Genomic DNA, 16,873 nt, shown 5'->3' on the forward strand with positions numbered 1-16,873 from the left:
GGGGAGGAAGAAGAGGAGGAGGAGAGGGTGGGAGAAGGCAGAGCAGGAGGAAGAGAAGGGGAGGAGGAAGAGGAAAAGGAGGAAAAGGAAGAAAGGAAGGAGGAGGAAGAGGGGGAAGAAGAGGAAGGAGAAAAGGAAGAGAGAAAAGATAGAGGGGAGGAGGAAGGGATGGGAGTACGGGGAGCAGAAGGATAAAGAGAAGGGGAGGATGAGGGGGAGGAAGAGGAAGGGGAAATGAGGAGAGAAAAGAGGAGGGGGAGGAAGAAGAGGAGGAGAGGATGGGAGCAGGGGAGCAGGAGGAAGAGAAGGGGAGGAGTAGGGGAGGAAGAGAAAGACAAGGAGGAGGAAGAAAGGAAAGAGGAGGAAGAGAAGAGGGAGAGAAAGAGGAAGGAGAGAAGGAAGGAAGGAAGGAAGGAAGGAAGGAAGGAAGGAAGGAAGGAAGGAGGAGTTTCTGGGGTCCATTGTAATCGTAAGTAAGTCGAAGTCTACCGGTATTTCCTTGTGCAGCATTGCAGGCTGACTCTGCACACTGCCAGCAGTTCGATCCTGAAGGGCTCAAGGTTGACTCAGCCTTCCGTCCTTCCCAGGTCACTAAAATGAGGACCGAGATTGTAGGGGGCCAGAGGCCGACTCTGTAAACCGCTTAGAGGGGGCTGGAAAGCGCCGTGAAGCGGGATATAAGTTTTAAGAGCCCTTGCTAAGCGCTCTTCCTTCTGGCAGGGACGGCAGGTGGGGGCTGCAAAGGGGAAATCAAGGCATTTGGTGGTCATTCCTTTCCGGATCTTTCCGTTTCAGATCCCGACCCTTGTGAGCTTGTCCAGTCCGGTTGGTCAAACTGGACCTTTGAAACCAAAGTTTGCTTTGGAGACACGCAACGATTTCCCTGCCCTTTCCTGCCAAAGGCACGGCTTGCCTCGCAGCTTGGCTCGATGGAGGCGATCTTCGCAAACTGTTTTCACCAATGTGAAACCCGTTTTGCATCTTATTTGCATGCATCGATGTGGTTTGTGTACAGATTGTTCCCTCATTTGCATATTCAGGGGGAGAAAACATTGGCAGGAGTGGGAAAACGCGGATCTCCAAGGATAATTGGGATTCTGCACGCGGTAAGGAGCAAAATTCACTCCGGAACACTGTCTCACTTAACAACAGACATTTGGGGCTCCACGGTGGTCGTATTTCGAGGATTACCTGAACTGGCAGTCCTCGACTTGCGACCAAAATTGAGCCCCAAACTACCGTTGCTAAGCAAAACACTTAAGGGACGTGCGCTCCATTTTACGACCTTTCTCGCCACTGTTGTGAAGCAAATCGGTGCAGTTGTGAAGTTGGTAACACGGTCGTTAAGTGAATCCGGCCTGTCAGAAGGGCGGATCACGTAACACCCTCCTCCCCCAGGATGCTGCGTCCGTCATAAATATGAGTCGGTTGTCAAGCATCCGAATTTTGAAAAAATTGTGAAAAAATGGATGTAAGCCAGTTTTTTCCCTGCTGTTGTAACTTTGAATGGTCACTAAATGATTTGTTGGGAGTTGAGGGCTACCTCTACACATTGTTGACACCCACCTGTGCCCCCCTGCCCCCCCTGCCCCCTGCTCATGTGCACATAACCCCCACTTCCCCCCCCATGCTTGCGCACACGCCTCCCACATGCATGGTAGAGACCCCAAAATCAGCTGGCTGGTGCGAGGAGCCTGCGCATGGCGTTTCTTTGTGATCCTGAAATCTGCTGAGAACAAATTGGTTTCATAATTAAATAAATATCTTAAGCAATTCCCTTTCTAGGCCAGGAAGGATTTTAGGAAGGAATAACAGCATCGGAAGGGGCCTGGGAGGTCATCTAGTCCAACCCCCTTGTCAAGCAGGAAATCCCATATAGGCCGACCTCAGCTTACAACCACAATCAAGCCCAAAATTTACGTCGTCAAGTGAAAAACTTTGCGAATCTGCCCCGTTTTTAACGACTTCCCCTGCCACATTTGCCAAGTGCTAGAGCTCAATGAGGAACATGGTTGTTAAATGAACCTGGCTTGTCAGAAGGTCGCAAAATGAGTCCTAGATGCTGCAACCGTCATAAATAGGAGTCACTTGTCAAGAATCCGGATGCAAATCACCTGGGATGCTGCGGTGGTCACAAGTGTGGGTTGGGGGGGGGGAAGCGGTCATAAGTCATTATTTTCAGGGCCGTGGTGACCTCGAACGGTCACTAAATGAACTGTCGTAAATCGAGGACTACCTGTAATGAGTTTCGGGCAGAGGGGTGTCCAGCCTCTCCTTAGAAACCTCCAGGGGTGGAGCAGCTTCTGGAGGCAAAAGGTTCGATTCCCTGCTCCCTGCGGTGGGTCATAGACGGGTGGGAGGGTTGGATATTGGGGGTCCCGGGGGGGGGGGGGGGAACGACAATTTTGAAACTGGCAAAAAAAAAAACCTGTAAAAATGGAAAAACCGGGAATTAAGGAGCTGCACCAGCCACGAGTGCGGGACGGCCCACTAATCCCGCTATTAAAACCTGAAAAGAAATCCTGGCGCCTTCCCGTATAAACTCATTAACTTTTATGGCGTAATAAATGAATTCTATTAAAGCATAATTTGCTCCATGCTGGGGGCGTTTTAACCTCTGGACGCCTCCACGGCAGCTGCCTGTCGTCTCCCCCCCTTGCTATCCTGCCCCCCCTCCCCGACCCAGCCGACTCCGCAGCCCCCCTCTCCCCCCTCCCATTCCAGGTTGGCTGGGTGGGGAGGGGGCTTCTTGGCCAGCTGCCCACAGAGATGCCGCTCCGAAGCTGTAGTGTAGCCTCCGTTGCAGCTCTGCTTAGAGAGGTCACCCCAAGATCATCTAGTCCACCACCCCCTGCTCTCCTGCAGCTCTGGGAGCCTGGTTCTCCCCCTGCTGTGGAGGTCCTCCCTGGGCCCACGTGAATTCTGCCTTCCCCGGTCTGAATTTTGCCTCCCAGAGTGGCAGGGAGCCTGGCAGGGCTAGCCAGGTGGCCGTATGGGCAGCTGACGGTGCCCCTGGTGGCCTGTTTGGGGCTCCCTGATCTCGGTGGTGGTGCCTGCAGAGGTTGTTCTACCCGAAGAGGTGGCATCCTCACTGTTGGGAAGGAGAACGAAAGGAAAGGGAGATAAAAAGGGAAAGGAAATGGGGAGAAGGAGGAGGAGGAGGAGGAAAGGAGGAGGGAGGAAAGGAGAAGAAAAGGGAAGGTGAAAGGGGGAAGAAGGAAGGGAGAGAAAGAAAGGAGAAGGGAAGGGAAGGAAGCAGGGAAGGGAGGAGGAATGAAAATAGAAGGAAGGGAAGGAAGAAGGGAAGGAGAGAAGGGAAGGGATTGGGAAAGGAAAGGAAGGAGGAGAGCGAAGAAGATGGATTAGGAGGAAGGAAAGGAGAGAAGAAGGAAAGGAGGAAGGAGGAAAGGAGAAGAAAAGGGAAGATGAAGGGAGAGGAGAGGAGAAGGAAAGAAGGAAGGAAAGGAAAAGAAAAGAAGAAAGGAGGAAGGAGAGAAGAAAAGGAGAGAAGGGAACGGGGAAGGGAAGAAGGGAAGACTGGGAGGGGGGCTGGTGCTCTCTGAGCTGGGTGGTTTCCTTGCAGACATTTCATGACCCAATTAGATAGCATCATCAGTGCTAGAAGAGAGGGGGGCTGGGAGGAAGAAGAGGAGTCCTTGTGGTTGGTTCTTACTTGCAGACGTTTCATGACTCAACTAGGGAATGTTATCAGGGTTAGAAGAGAGGGGGTTTGAGAGGAGGAGGAGGAAGAGGAGGAGGAAGGCTATGGGGGGTCCTTGGTGTTCTCTGTGCTTGGTGGTCTGCTTGCAGATGTTGCCTGGCTACCCTAACAGCTACCCTCCTCAGGGCCACTTCTGATTCCCACCTGTGCCAACGAAGGGCAGAGGCAGGTGCCACTCCGCCTGTCTTGGCAGCATTCCACACTTCTGACCGGGAAATCCCAGGAAGCTCCAGGACCTGCCTGGCTGGGGAATTCTGGGAGTTGAAGTCCACAGGACTCAAAAGTAGTCACCAAGTTTGGAATCCCGCTGGTTTATGGGGCCTGTCTGTCTGTCAGGCGCAAACGTGTGCCTACCTGTGCGAACACACCTGCCTGTGTGGGCAGGGAGACCTGCCAGCCTTCCAGCTGGCACAGGGGGCTGTGCCCACAACTGAAGCTTGCGGGGAAAACACTGGAGGCAATGAAACATTTTTTCCTTGCCAAGCCAGCCGTTCAGGTGCAGCGAGTCAAACAAATTAAAAGAGAACATCCAGGTGTGCTCACTGCCACAAACGACTCATGTCATTCAGACCCATCATGTCTGAAATAGTATAGGCGGGTTTTCCTGCATGCACAGAGGGTTGGACTAGAAGACCTCCAAGGTCCCTTCCAACTCTGTTTTCTTCTTCTTCTTTTTACGTTCCTTTAATCCCTTCAAGGCGACTGAGTGGAGCTGAATGTTTACTAGCCAGATGCCCTTCCTGACGCCTATATGGAGTTCACAGCAGATCACCTTCTCTTTGCACCCTGATAGAGAAACATCTGGTGCTACCCAGGATTGAACTCTCAACCTTCCAAGCAAGCAACTTCACCGCTAAGCCGCTCCCTTCTGACTCTGTTATTATGTCACATTTAAGGGGAAAAATCAGAAAGCGATTGTTCTGTCCCGTGATTCCAATGAATATGCAGACACCGGCTTGGCTGTCTTCCACGACTAAATAAGGAGATAAAGCCACCCCTTGTCTAGGAGCCTAGAAGGCTATCTTCAAGAAACCAAGATTAGACTTACAGAATGCTTTCTCAAAGGCTAGTAAAGTGGACTGTTGTTTCCTACAAAGATTCCCCTCCCATCGCTCCACCTATAAACTCTTTGGGAGGGGCCACAACAGTAGCCAGCTGTCCCTATTTCCTTCTATGATGTCGTCTCCACAGCTGCTCCCTTCTCCTCTCAGCTCTACGCACACGCACATCAGGGACAACCTCCCTCTGTTCCTCCTCACTGCTCCCTGACTCAGATGCCACCTGGTGGCCAACAGGCCTCTCTAGTCCCTGCTCTGACTCCAAACACCTTCCAGAGTCTTCCTCATCCTCCAGAGCAGTCCCACAATGGTCTGAGCTGTCAGAGTCCACAACAGCTGTAGACCTCAAATGATTGTGGTTGAGAGTTTGGGGTGTCAATACAGGTCGGTGCAGGGCAATTGTGTCCTTGACTTACGGACACAACTGAGCTCAAAATTTCCATTACTAAGCAAGACCGTTGTTAAGTGAATTTTGCCCCTTTTTACAACCTTTCTTGCCACCATTGTTAAGCAAAACATTTCAGTTGTTAAGTTAGTAGCACAGTTGTTCAGTGAATCAGGCTTCCCTATTGACTTTGTTTGCTTGTCCAGGACGCAAAAGACAATCACATGACCCCGGGACACTGCAAACCGTCATAAGTACATGCCAGTTGTCAAGCCTCTTAATTTTGATCATGTGACCACGGGGATGTTGCAAGGCTTTTGTGCGAAAAATACTCATAAGTCAGGTTTTTTTATAAAAAAACTACCGTTTTAACTTCGCATAGTCACTAAATGAAACGTTGTTAAGTCGAGGACTTCCTGTAACACCATCAACCACGCTGTTATTGACATGAGGGGAGGGAGGGGAAGGCCAGGCCGTTTTCTCTCCTGCAGTGGGATAGCCATTAAGGAGAAACTTCGTAACAGTGAGGACAACTAACCAGTGGAACAGCTTGCCACCAGAAACCTTGGGGGCTCCATAGCTGGAGGGTTTTTAAGAAGAGACTAGATCAGGAGTCGGCAACCTGCAGCTGGGGAGCCGCACGTGGGCTCTTCCGTCTCTCTGCTGTGGCTCCGTCCCTCAAATTATGCATCACAACCGTCAATGTGTGTGACACCCACCAGCACATGATTGATTGAGCATTTTGTCCCCCCGTTGGCCAACCACGGAGAAATCCAAGGAACGCTTCAGAAGTAAACAGAACGTTTAAGTCAACGACATACGAAGTTAGTTTTGCTCAGGAAATATTCAGGCGCGGGAAAGGTTTGTGTCTTTTCTGTGGAAAACGGGTCCAAATGGCTCTTTTGAGTGTTTAAGGTTGCCAAATCCTGGAGTAGGTAGTCACCTGTCCTGAAATGGTATAGGATCACCTGTTTCAGCAGGGGGCTGGACTAGAAGACCTCCGAGGCCTCTTCCAGCTCTATTCCATTCATAATACTCGCAGTTGAGTAGCCCCTCCATTCAACGGGCACCTGGAAAGAGCACAGGGAGGGGAGGGTCCTCTTCTGCCCCCCCTTGCCAAAATGGGGCAGGGGGGTGGGGAAACGCAATGCCAGCCCTCCTCCCTGGGTGCCCGCCTGCAGCACGGCTCTGCCAGCGAAGGAGGCCAACGCACCAGGGAGGCATTTTTGATGGCTCATTACCGGCTAATGAAAGCAGTTTAGCATTTAGCTTAATGGCTCTAAATGGCGCACAACTTACAGTAGTTGGTGATAATGAGAATGCGGGAAACCAGGGCCTGTTTTAAACCAGCTTCACTGCAGCAGCAGCAGGTAGAAAACTCCCTTGGGGGGGTGGGGGGGGGCACAGCGCCTCTCTGAAGAGAGAGGGCTCTGGGGCATGTGAAGAGATCTTTCTGGAGCATCTGGCTCAGAAGGAAGGTTGCTCTGAGACGACCTTGCAAACTTTAACCCTGTGTTTTTCAATCTTGGCAATTTTAAGAGGGGGGGGGGCTTCCACTCCCAGAATCCCCCAGCCAGCATGTTGAAGTCCGCCTCTCTTAAAGTATTCTGGCTGGGGGATTCTGGGACGCCGTTTTAAGCGGCAACCATAAAGGGGCCATTTCGTTTGTTTGCTTATTTACTTGCTATCTACTTATTTACTTTCCAATTAATTAATTTAATTAACTCTTTCCGCCGCCCATCTCATTATTGCAGCGTTTCTGTACCTCTGGGGAGGTAGGAGCCCCCGCCTCACTTTTGCTTAAGCCGAGGGCTCCTGGGGCTGGACTAGATGCCCTCTGGGGTTCCTCTGCCCTTCGCCTTCCACAGCTCACCGCCCTCTCCGTCTCCTCTTCTTTCCCCCCTCTGCAGGCTTCTCCCACGAGGATCCCGACTCCGAGGCGACCGCCAGCTCCGAGGCCGAACGGACGGCGCCCCCCACCCGCGACCACCCGGCGCGCCAGGCTCCCTTCACCACTACGGCACCCACCCTGAAGCTCCTCAACCACCACCCGTTGCTGGAGGGCTTCTTCCCCGAGGAGCCCCCGCCCAGGGACGGCTTGCAGCCAGCGCCCCTCCTCGCCTGGGCGACCCCCCGCCGCCCGCCAGCCCCGGGACCTGCTGCGACCCCCACTCCGCCAGCCGCGTCTCCAGCCTCGGGGCCCGCGGGCGCCGTTAGCCTGGTCTCCGCCCGGGACCCCCAGCCGGCGCGCCCCAGTTCCTCGGGGATCGGGGTCTCCAGCCCCAGGGAACTGTCCCCGGGGGCCACGTCGAGCAGGGGACCTGAGACCCCTACTGCACCTGTGGCAGGTAAGAGAGAAGAGGAGGAAGGAGGAAGAGAGCGGGAGAAGTTTGGGGGCTTCCACGCACAGATTCCGGGGCGGAGTTGCGCCAGCTACATCCCAGGCTGGTGGTCCTCGTGGGTTGGAGGAGCCCCCAGCCCCAGCAGGCGGCAAGGAATCTAGGTCTCCAAAGGAGGAAGGGGGTAAAAGAGGAGGGGGGGAAAGGGTTGGGGGCATTAGGGACCTTCAGATTTGGACAAAGTTCTAAATTCAGCTGGTGCAAAGGTGCCCCACGTGGGGGGGGGAGGGGGGAGCACAGGATTGGGGAACAGTAAAACCTGCCCCCCCCCCAATGCCATGGCTTTCCTTGAGCTGTCCTCCCCCCACCCACCCCATTCTGGACAGTTGCCCTGGACAGCCAAAACTGGACAGGTCCTGCAGCAAAATCTGGGCATTCGTTGGGCTTACGACTGCAATGGAGCCCCCAAAAGATAAGGGGCCATTTGGACCCATTTTCCCACAGGAAACCCACCAGAACCCTTTCCTGGGCCTGAGTAATCCCTGAGCGGCCACAAAAGAAGCACATGTAGTTGAATGTTCTGTTTACGACCTTACGCCTCACGGTTGTTAAGTGGATCGCTGCAGCTGTTAAGCGAGTGGCACGGTCGGTTGTGAGGATTTTGGCAGTCAGAAGGCGGCCGAAGTGGATTGCGTGACCCCTCCCCCCCAAGATGCTGCCGACCGCCATAAATACGAGTCGATGGCCAAGCAGCGTCTGAATTTTTGTCCTCTGCCGTGGGTGCAAAGGTCGCAAGGGTGAAAACTGGTCCTCCTCGGTGCCCTTTGAGCGGTCACTAAATGAAGCGTTGTCATTTGAGGACGGCCAGTAACCACTTTTGGCCCTTCCTGGTTGCGAAGCCCCCCAAAACCAGGACAGCACAAGCAAAGCATAGATCTCCCTTCAAACTAGGCTACTCTTGCGGTCAGCAAGCCAATAGCAAACCCTGGATCCGGATGGGGGTTTGTAAGCGATCACGGATTGGGACGTTTCAATTCTACCTCCTGCAGGTGATTTTTTGCCATCACGTCTTGCTTGGGAAGTAGAGGAGCCTTTTGTGTGTGCACATGTACACACACACACACACACACACACACACAGAATCCTGGTCCCACCTTAGAAGAGCCCCTCACCCCCCCGCCCCCCAAATAATGCAGCCCCAACTCCATCCCCAAAAGTGAGGCAGCCTGTATGCCAGGCTGCTTAAGCACAATTAAAATTAAATTTTAAAAAATACGTTGAGATTTTGGGGAAAGTGCAGAGAGGAGGGAATTAAAGGCCTGGAGACAAAAACCATGAAGAATGATTGCAGGATTTGGACTTGGCCAGTCTAAAAACTGGGACACGGTGGCTCAGGGGCTAAGATGCTGATCTTGTCGATCAGAATGGACGGTTCGAATCCCTAGCACCGCATAACGGAGTGAGCTCCCGTGACTTGTGCCAGCTTCTGCCAACCTAGCAATACAATACAATACAATAATACAATACAATAGTAGAGTTGGAAGGGACCTTGGAGGCCTTCTAGCCCAACCCCCTGCCTAGGCAGGAAACCCTATACCGTTTCAGACAAATGGCTATCCAACATCTTCTTAAAGACTTCCAGTGTTGGGGCATTCACAACCTCTGGAGGCAACTTCTGTTCCACTGATTAATTGTTCTAACTGTCAGGAAGTTTCTCCTCAGTTCTAAGTTGCTTCTCTCCTTGATTAGTTTCCACCCATTGCTTCTTGTTCTACCCTCAGGTGCTTTGGAGAATAGTTTGACTCCCTCTTCTTTGGGGCAACCTCTGAGATATTGGAATAATGCTATCATGTCTCCCCTAGTCCTTCTTTCTCTTAAGCTAAACATACCCAGTTCCTGCAACCGTTCTTCATATGTTTTAGTCTCCAGTCCCCTAATCCTCTTTCTTGCTCTTCTCTGCACTCTTTCTAGAGTCTCCACATCTTTTTTACATCGTGGTGACCAAAACTGGATGCAAATATTCCAAGTGTGGCCTTCCCAAGGCCTTGTAAAGTGGTATTAACACTTCACGTGATCTTGATTCTCTCCCTCTGTTGATGCAGCCTAGAACTGTGTTGGCTTTTTTGGCAGCTGCTGCACGCGGCTGGCTCTTATTTAAATGGTTGTCCACTAGGACTCCAAGACCCCTCTCACAGTTACTACTATTGAGGAAGGTACCACCTATACTGTACCTGTGCATTCGAAAGTACATAAAAAATGCAAGTAGAAAAATAGGAACCACCTTTGGTGGGAGGGGAACAGCGTTCCGTGCACCTTCGGCATTTAGACATGCCGGCCACATGACCCCGGAGACATCTTCGGACAGCGCTGGCTCTTCGGCTTTGAAACGGAGATGAGCACTGCCCCCTAGAGTCAGGAACGACTAGCACCTGTGTGCCAGGAGAATCTACCTAGTCTAGAGAAAAGAAGGAGGGACATTAGGTCAGTATTCCAGTATTTGGGGGGCTGCCCCAAAGAAGAGGGGGGCAATTTATTTTCCAAAGCACCAGAGGACAAGAAGCAACGGATGGAAACTAATCAAGGAGAGAAGCAATTTGGGATTAAGGAGAAATTTCCTGACAGTGAATTAACCAGTGGAACAGCTTGCCTCCGGAAGTTTAGATGCTTCATCCCTGAAGGTTTTTAAGAAGAGACTGGACTTACCTCGATTTGTACAGGGCTTGAGCAGGGGGCTGGACTAGAGGACCTCCAAGGAGCTCTTCTATTCCGAATGAAAAAATAAATCCTGATTCTTAGTCTTGAGTAGTGAAAGGTCTGGAACAGGGGTGTCCAACTTTTAAGACCTGTGGACTTTCAACTCCCAGAATTCCCCAGCCAATAAGTCCATAGGTCTTAAAGCTGCTAAACAAGGACATCCGTGGTCTGGAACAATTTTCTCTCCGAGAATATCCGAGATGCCCGGCTGCTTCTAGCAGGGGACAGAGGCCCCCTCCCCTATTGTTCCTTGGGGGGTGCTGCTGCTGCTGCTCTGAGAGCCCCCTGAAAAGGGGAGGCCTCCTCCCACACCAGCCCTTGCGGGGAGGGGGGTTCAAAGGGGGGGGGTCAGTATTTTTCATTTGAGGCAGTAAACCTGCTCAGGTGGAAAATCCAATTTTGGATTGCTGGCAAGATCCCTGATGCACTCAGTTCTGGATGGAGACTCCGTTCATCAGAAAAGGGTTGAGTTTGGGGAGGGGGCCTGGAAGGGAGTAGGAGGCAAAGCCCCTTCCGGTCTTCCCAAGGGGAGAGCAATCATTCAGTGGAATAGTTTGCCTCCAGGAGTTATGGGTGCTCGATCTCGGGGGGGGGGGTTCAGAAATAGACTGGACAGCCAGTTGACTGGGGTGGGATAAGGACTCCTGCCTTGAACAGGGGGTTGGACTAGTTGACCTCTGAGGTCCCCTCCTGTCCTGTGATTCTATGATTTAGGAAGGGGGGGAAGGGGGAAAGTAGAGTAGGAGGTTGACTCTGTAAACCACTTAGAGTCAGAGCTGTAAAAGCACCGTGAAGCAGTATATACAGTAAGTCTAAGTACCTTGGGACGGAAGGGATGGGAAGGAAGGAAGGAAGGAAGGAAGGAAGGAAGGAAGGAAGGAAGGAAGGAAGGAAGGAAGGAAGGAAGGAGAGAGAAGTGAAGAAAAGGGAGGGGAGGGGAGGAAAGGAAAATAGGAGCGAGGAAGAGGGGAGGAAGGAAGGAAGATGAGGAAGGGAAGGAATGGCAAGGAGGGAGAGGGAAAGCCAGGAAAACAGGAAAGAAGAAAAGAAAAGGAACTAGGAGGGAGGGAGGAAAGGAAAATGAGGGAAGGAGGAAGAGAAGAAGGTAATAAGAGAAGAAGGGAAAGAGAAGGGGAGGAAGGAAGGAAGATGAGGGAAGGAGGAAGGGAAGAATGAGAGAAGAAGGGGAAGGGAAGGAGAGAGGAAGGGGAAGGAAGAAGAAAGGAAGGAGAGGGAGGGAGGGAAAGGAAAATAGGTGCGAGGAAGAGGGATGGAAGAAAGGAAGGGAGATGAGAAAGGGAATAAGAGAAGAAGGGGAAGGGAAGAAGGGAAGAGAAGGGAATAAGAAGGCAAAGGGAAGGAAGGAAGGAAGATGGATAGAAACTCATCAGAGGGAAATCCAATCTGAAACTAAGAAGGAATTTCCCAACAGTGAGAACAGTTAATCAACGGAAAAACTCGCTTCCTGGAATAATGGGTGCGCCGTTGCTCTTGTCTTGGTCTTCATTTGTCTGTGATGATATAATGAGGACTCTTGCTTTGGGCTGGGGGCTGGACTAGAGGACCTCTGAGGTCCCTTCCAGCTCTGTTATTCTGTTAAGGCTCTCTTCCTTCCTCCTCCCCCCTTTTCAACCCCTCCCCCCGTCAAGCAACCTGCAGCTGGAACCTGACCGGACCTCGAGGCTCCTTGGCGTCTCCGCTGTCCAGCAACCTCCCCTACGAAGGCAGCTGGCTGGACTGTGCCTACACCATCTCCGTCTATCCTGGTTACGGCGTGGAGATCCGGGTGAGTGAGTCCCACGGAAGGGAAGGCGTGAGCCAAGCTGCTTTTGAGAAGGAATAGGCAGCACTCCTTGGCTCAATCTTTGGAAAGGGGTCTCGGGGAGTTGGGAAGAGGGGGGGGGAAACCTTCCCGGGTTTACGACCGCTCCAGTAGGGTGGGGCATGAACCAATCAGAGAATTGGGGGGGGGAGACAGGGACTCAAACAACGAACCCTATTGGGGGTAATCCATTCGTTTCGCAACAGTGCAAAGTTATAGCTAGTCCTCGACTTACGACCACCATTGAAACCAGAATTTCTGTGGCTAAGTGTTCTGACCGAGGCTTCCCCCCAAAGCAGGAGGCAGAGTCCTGGTCCCGACTAAACCCCTTTTATAAGACGGATGTGAATTCCTCTCGTTCACATCCAGCCAAGGCCTGGCAAACAGTCTTTCAAAGGAGTATTTATGACCACAGACCTTATCTAGCTTGGAAAGCTGCCATGTCAATATTTCCCAAATGAGGGGCTGTGCAAGGAAAGACTCTGGGCACAGAGTCTCTGGGATTCACGGACAGATCTTCCCACTCCTGAAGCGAACGAATGAAGGAATTGTCTCCTGCAAAAGCCCCCTCCCCTTTCGCTCCCCTTTTATTTCCCCTGGGAGGGGCCATTCACTCTCCACCTGTGGCTTTACTCCCAAGTCGACCCTGATTTCTTAGCTGTTCTTGTCTTCTGGCAACTCCACACATGCGCACCCTGGGAACAGGCTCCAGCTGTTCCTCTGCCTCACTGCTGTCTGATTCCGAAGGCAGCTGATAACTGTCAGACGGCCCTGGTCCCCTCTCTGCCTCCAGCACAGAGCCCTCGTCCAAGCCTTCCCCAGACTCCAGGACTGGCCCATCTCCCTCCCCAACCCTCCTCACTGTCCGACTCTGCTGCCAGCTCTGTTGGCTGCTGGCGAGCCACAACACTAAGCAAGACAGTTGTTCAGTGAGTTGCGCCCACACTTACGGCCGTTTCTGCCATGGCTGTTCAGCAAATCATTGCAGTTGTTAAGTGAATCTAGCCCCATGTTTGTTAACTTTAACCGTTGACCTCAAGGCCCTTTAAGTTGAAATCCCCATGTGTTTGGATTTGAACTCCCAGAATTCTGGGAGTTGAAGTCCACGCGTATTAAAGTGCCCAGGGATGAGAAGCACTGCTCTAACCATTAGCCTCCCCTTCCTCACATTTCAAGCCCCCAGCAGTCACTACAGCTATGTGGGGGTCTCACGCTCAGATGCCCACCCTGAGGCCACACCCACTCGCTCCCCTCTGTGGGCACCAGGTTGGAGAAGGCCAGACCGACGAGTTTCCATCCCTTCCCGGATGTTGGCATGTGCCTGGCGTCATGCACGCACGCGGGCACACACACAAATTGTGCTCGGCTGGTAACCACCGCCGGGCACACGTGGCCTTTGTTTGCCGCACGTGCTAGGAACGGCGGGTGGCACCTCCAGAGCTCAAGGCTGTTTGCTCTCCTAATGACAAGCAATGATCTGTCATTATGCCAGCATGCCAACACCCGCGGAGCGGAGAAGATGCTCAGTTCATCTGCAGGGGAGGCTGGGAGGGGCGGGGGCCGTTCGCAATGCCAGGGAAGCTGAAGGGCAAACAAACCGAGATGTTGGCACTGAAGCCGTGCCCTTTGATACGGGCATGACCCGCGCATAGGGCACCTATTTGGGCTTATTTGTTGTGCCGGCTCTTGTGAGCATTATCAAATCAAATCAAATTTTATTTGATTAGCCGCACCCTCTCCAGAAGGACTCGGGGCGGCGTACAATTAAAACACATAAAAATTTACAGATATAAAAAATACATAAACATATACATATACATGTGCATGGAGGAGGTAAACACGAATAAAATAGCATTAAAATTCCAATTTAAAATCCCTCGATTACAATACAAAATACACAATTAAAAAACCCGTCAGGAGCGATATGATAAAACTATGGTTGAGCCCGGCCAGCTACTTGGAAGAGGTGGGTCTTGAGCTTTACGCGGAAGGAGCGGAGGTCAGAGGTGGTCCTGATATCAGGGGGGAGGTCATTCCACAGGGCTGGGCCCATCACAGAGAAGGCTCTGCTCCTAGGCGTCACCCCCCGACACTGTCTGGTGGACGGCACCTGGAGAAGTCCCTCTCTGTGTGAGCGAATTGGTCGCAGGGATGTATGGGGCAGGATACGATCCCGCAAGTAACTAGGTCCTGAGCCATGGAGCACTTTGAAGATCGTTATCAAAACCTTGAAACGCACCCGATAGACCACAGGAAGCCAGTGCAGCTCGCGCAGGAGAGGTGTCACATGGGAGTACCTAATCTGGACCAACTGAAGTCTCCGAGTGCATCTCAAGGGAAGCCCCATGTAGAGAGCATTGCAGTAGTCGATGCGAGACGTCACCAGCGCATGAGTGACTGTGCGTAAGGCATCCCGGTCCAATAGGGGGCGCAATTGGCGCACCAGACGAACCTGGTGGAACGCCCCCCTTGCCACGGCTGTCACATGATCATCCATGGACAGCCGGGTATCCAGGAGGACGCCCAAATTGCGCGCCTGCTCCACGGGGGCTAGTTGTACGCCCCCAATGGCCAGAGATGGAAGTAACTGGTTGAACCGGGGGGGGCGGAAGCCACAGCCACTCTGTCTTGGAAGGGTTGAGCCTGAGTCGGTTGTCATCCATCCAGACCCGTACGGCTTCCAAACACCGGGACATCACTTCGACGGCCTCGTTGGGGTGGTTCGGGGTGGAAATGTACAGCTGAGTATCATCAGCGTACAGATGATATCCCACCCCAAAACCACGAATGATCTCACCCAACGGCTTCATATATGTGTTGAACAGGAGCGGCGAGAGGACCGACCCCTGTGGCACCCCACAGATGAGGGGGCTTAGGGTCGACCTCTGCTCCCCTGCCAACACACGTTGCGTCCGGCCGGAAAGGTAGGAGCCGAACCACCGCAGAACGGTGCCCCGGACCCCCAACCCCTCCAGTCGGTGCAACAGGATACCATGGTCGATGGTATCAAAAGCCGCCGAGAGGTCTAATAGGACCAGGATAGAGGAACAACCTCTATCTCTGGCCCTCCAGAGGGCCCCTTTGGTCTACTGGTGAACCCCAGGCTAGAAACCAGGAGATGGTGAGTTCCAGTTCCACCTTAACCATGAAAGCAGGCCGGGTGAGCCTGGATGAATTACTAGGAGACTGGGAGTTCTAGTTCCACCTTAACCATGAAAGCAGGCCGGGTGAGCCTGGATGAATTACTAGGAGACTGGGAGTTCTAGTTCCACCTTAACCATGAAAGCAGGCCGGGTGAGCCTGGATGAATTACTAGGAGACTGGGAGTTCTAGTTCCACCTTAACCATGAAAGCAGGCCGGGTGAGCCTGGATGAATTACTAGGAGACTGGGAGTTCCAGTTCCACCGTAACCATGAAAGCAGGCCGGGTGAGCCTGGATGAATTACTAGGAGACTGGGAGTTCTAGTTCCACCTTAACCATGAAAGCAGGCCGGGTGAGCCTGGATGAATTACTAGGAGACTGGGAGTTCTAGTTCCACCTTAACCATGAAAGCAGGCCGGGTGAGCCTGGATGAATTACTAGGAGACTGGGAGTTCTAGTTCCACCTTAACCATGAAAGCAGGCCGGGTGAGCCTGGATGAATTACTAGGAGACTGGGAGTTCCAGTTCCACCGTAACCATGAAAGCAGGCCGGGTGAGCCTGGATGAATTACTAGGAGACTGGGAGTTCTAGTTCCACCTTAACCATGAAAGCAGGCTGGGTGAGCCTGGATGAATTACTAGGAGACTGGGAGTTCTAGTTCCACCGTAACCATGAAAGCAGGCCGGGTGAGCCTGGATGAATTACTAGGAGACTGGGAGTTCTAGTTCCACCGTAACCATGAAAGCAGGCCGGGTGAGCCTGGATGAATTACTAGGAGACTGGGAGTTCTAGTTCCACCGTAACCATGAAAGCAGGCCGGGTGAGCCTGGATGAATTACTAGGAGACTGGGAGTTCCAGTTCCACCGTAACCATGAAAGCAGGCCGGGTGAGCCTGGATGAATTACTAGGAGACTGGGAGTTCTAGTTCCACCTTAACCATGAAAGCAGGCCGGGTGAGCCTGGATGAATTACTAGGAGACTGGGAGTTCCAGTTCCACCGTAACCATGAAAGCAGGCCGGGTGAGCCTGGATGAATTACTAGGAGACTGGGAGTTCTAGTTCCACCTTAACCATGAAAGCAGGCCGGGTGAGCCTGGATGAATTACTAGGAGACTGGGAGTTCCAGTTCCACCGTAACCATGAAAGCAGGCCGGGTGAGCCTGGATGAATTACTAGGAGACTGGGAGTTCTAGTTCCACCTTAACCATGAAAGCAGGCCGGGTGAGCCTGGATGAATTACTAGGAGACTGGGAGTTCTAGTTCCACCTTAACCATGAAAGCAGGCCGGGTGAGCCTGGATGAATTACTAGGAGACTGGGAGTTCCAGTTCCACCGTAACCATGAAAGCAGGCCGGGTGAGCCTGGATGAATTACTAGGAGACTGGGAGTTCTAGTTCCACCTTAACCATGAAAGCAGGCCGGGTGAGCCTGGATGAATTACTAGGAGACTGGGAGTTCTAGTTCCACCTTAACCATGAAAGCAGGCCGGGTGAGCCTGGATGAATTACTAGGAGACTGGGAGTTCTAGTTCCACCTTAACCATGAAAGCAGGCCGGGTGAGCCTGGATGAATTACTAGGAGACTGGGAGTTCCAGTTCCACCGTAACCATGAAAGCAGGCCGGGTGAGCCTGGATGAATTACTAGGAGA

General features: G+C 52.5%; 1 protein-coding gene across 1 annotated transcript in view; it reads left to right on the plus strand.

The window, feature by feature from the left end:
- Nucleotides 1-16,873, plus strand: part of SEZ6 (seizure related 6 homolog) — a gene marked incomplete at its 5' end in the record, with an annotated part of 80,267 nt that overhangs the window by 9,772 nt on the left and 53,622 nt on the right. Inside the window, 2 exons of the mRNA XM_081943954.1 lie at nucleotides 7,075-7,512; nucleotides 11,907-12,043. Of these exons, the coding sequence (XP_081800080.1) occupies nucleotides 7,075-7,512; nucleotides 11,907-12,043 (575 nt within the window). The remainder of the gene's footprint in view (nucleotides 1-7,074; nucleotides 7,513-11,906; nucleotides 12,044-16,873) is intronic.

This window comes from Natrix helvetica (assembly GCF_964273705.1).
Source record: "Natrix helvetica genome assembly, chromosome: 2".
NCBI lineage: Eukaryota > Metazoa > Chordata > Lepidosauria > Squamata > Natricidae > Natrix > Natrix helvetica.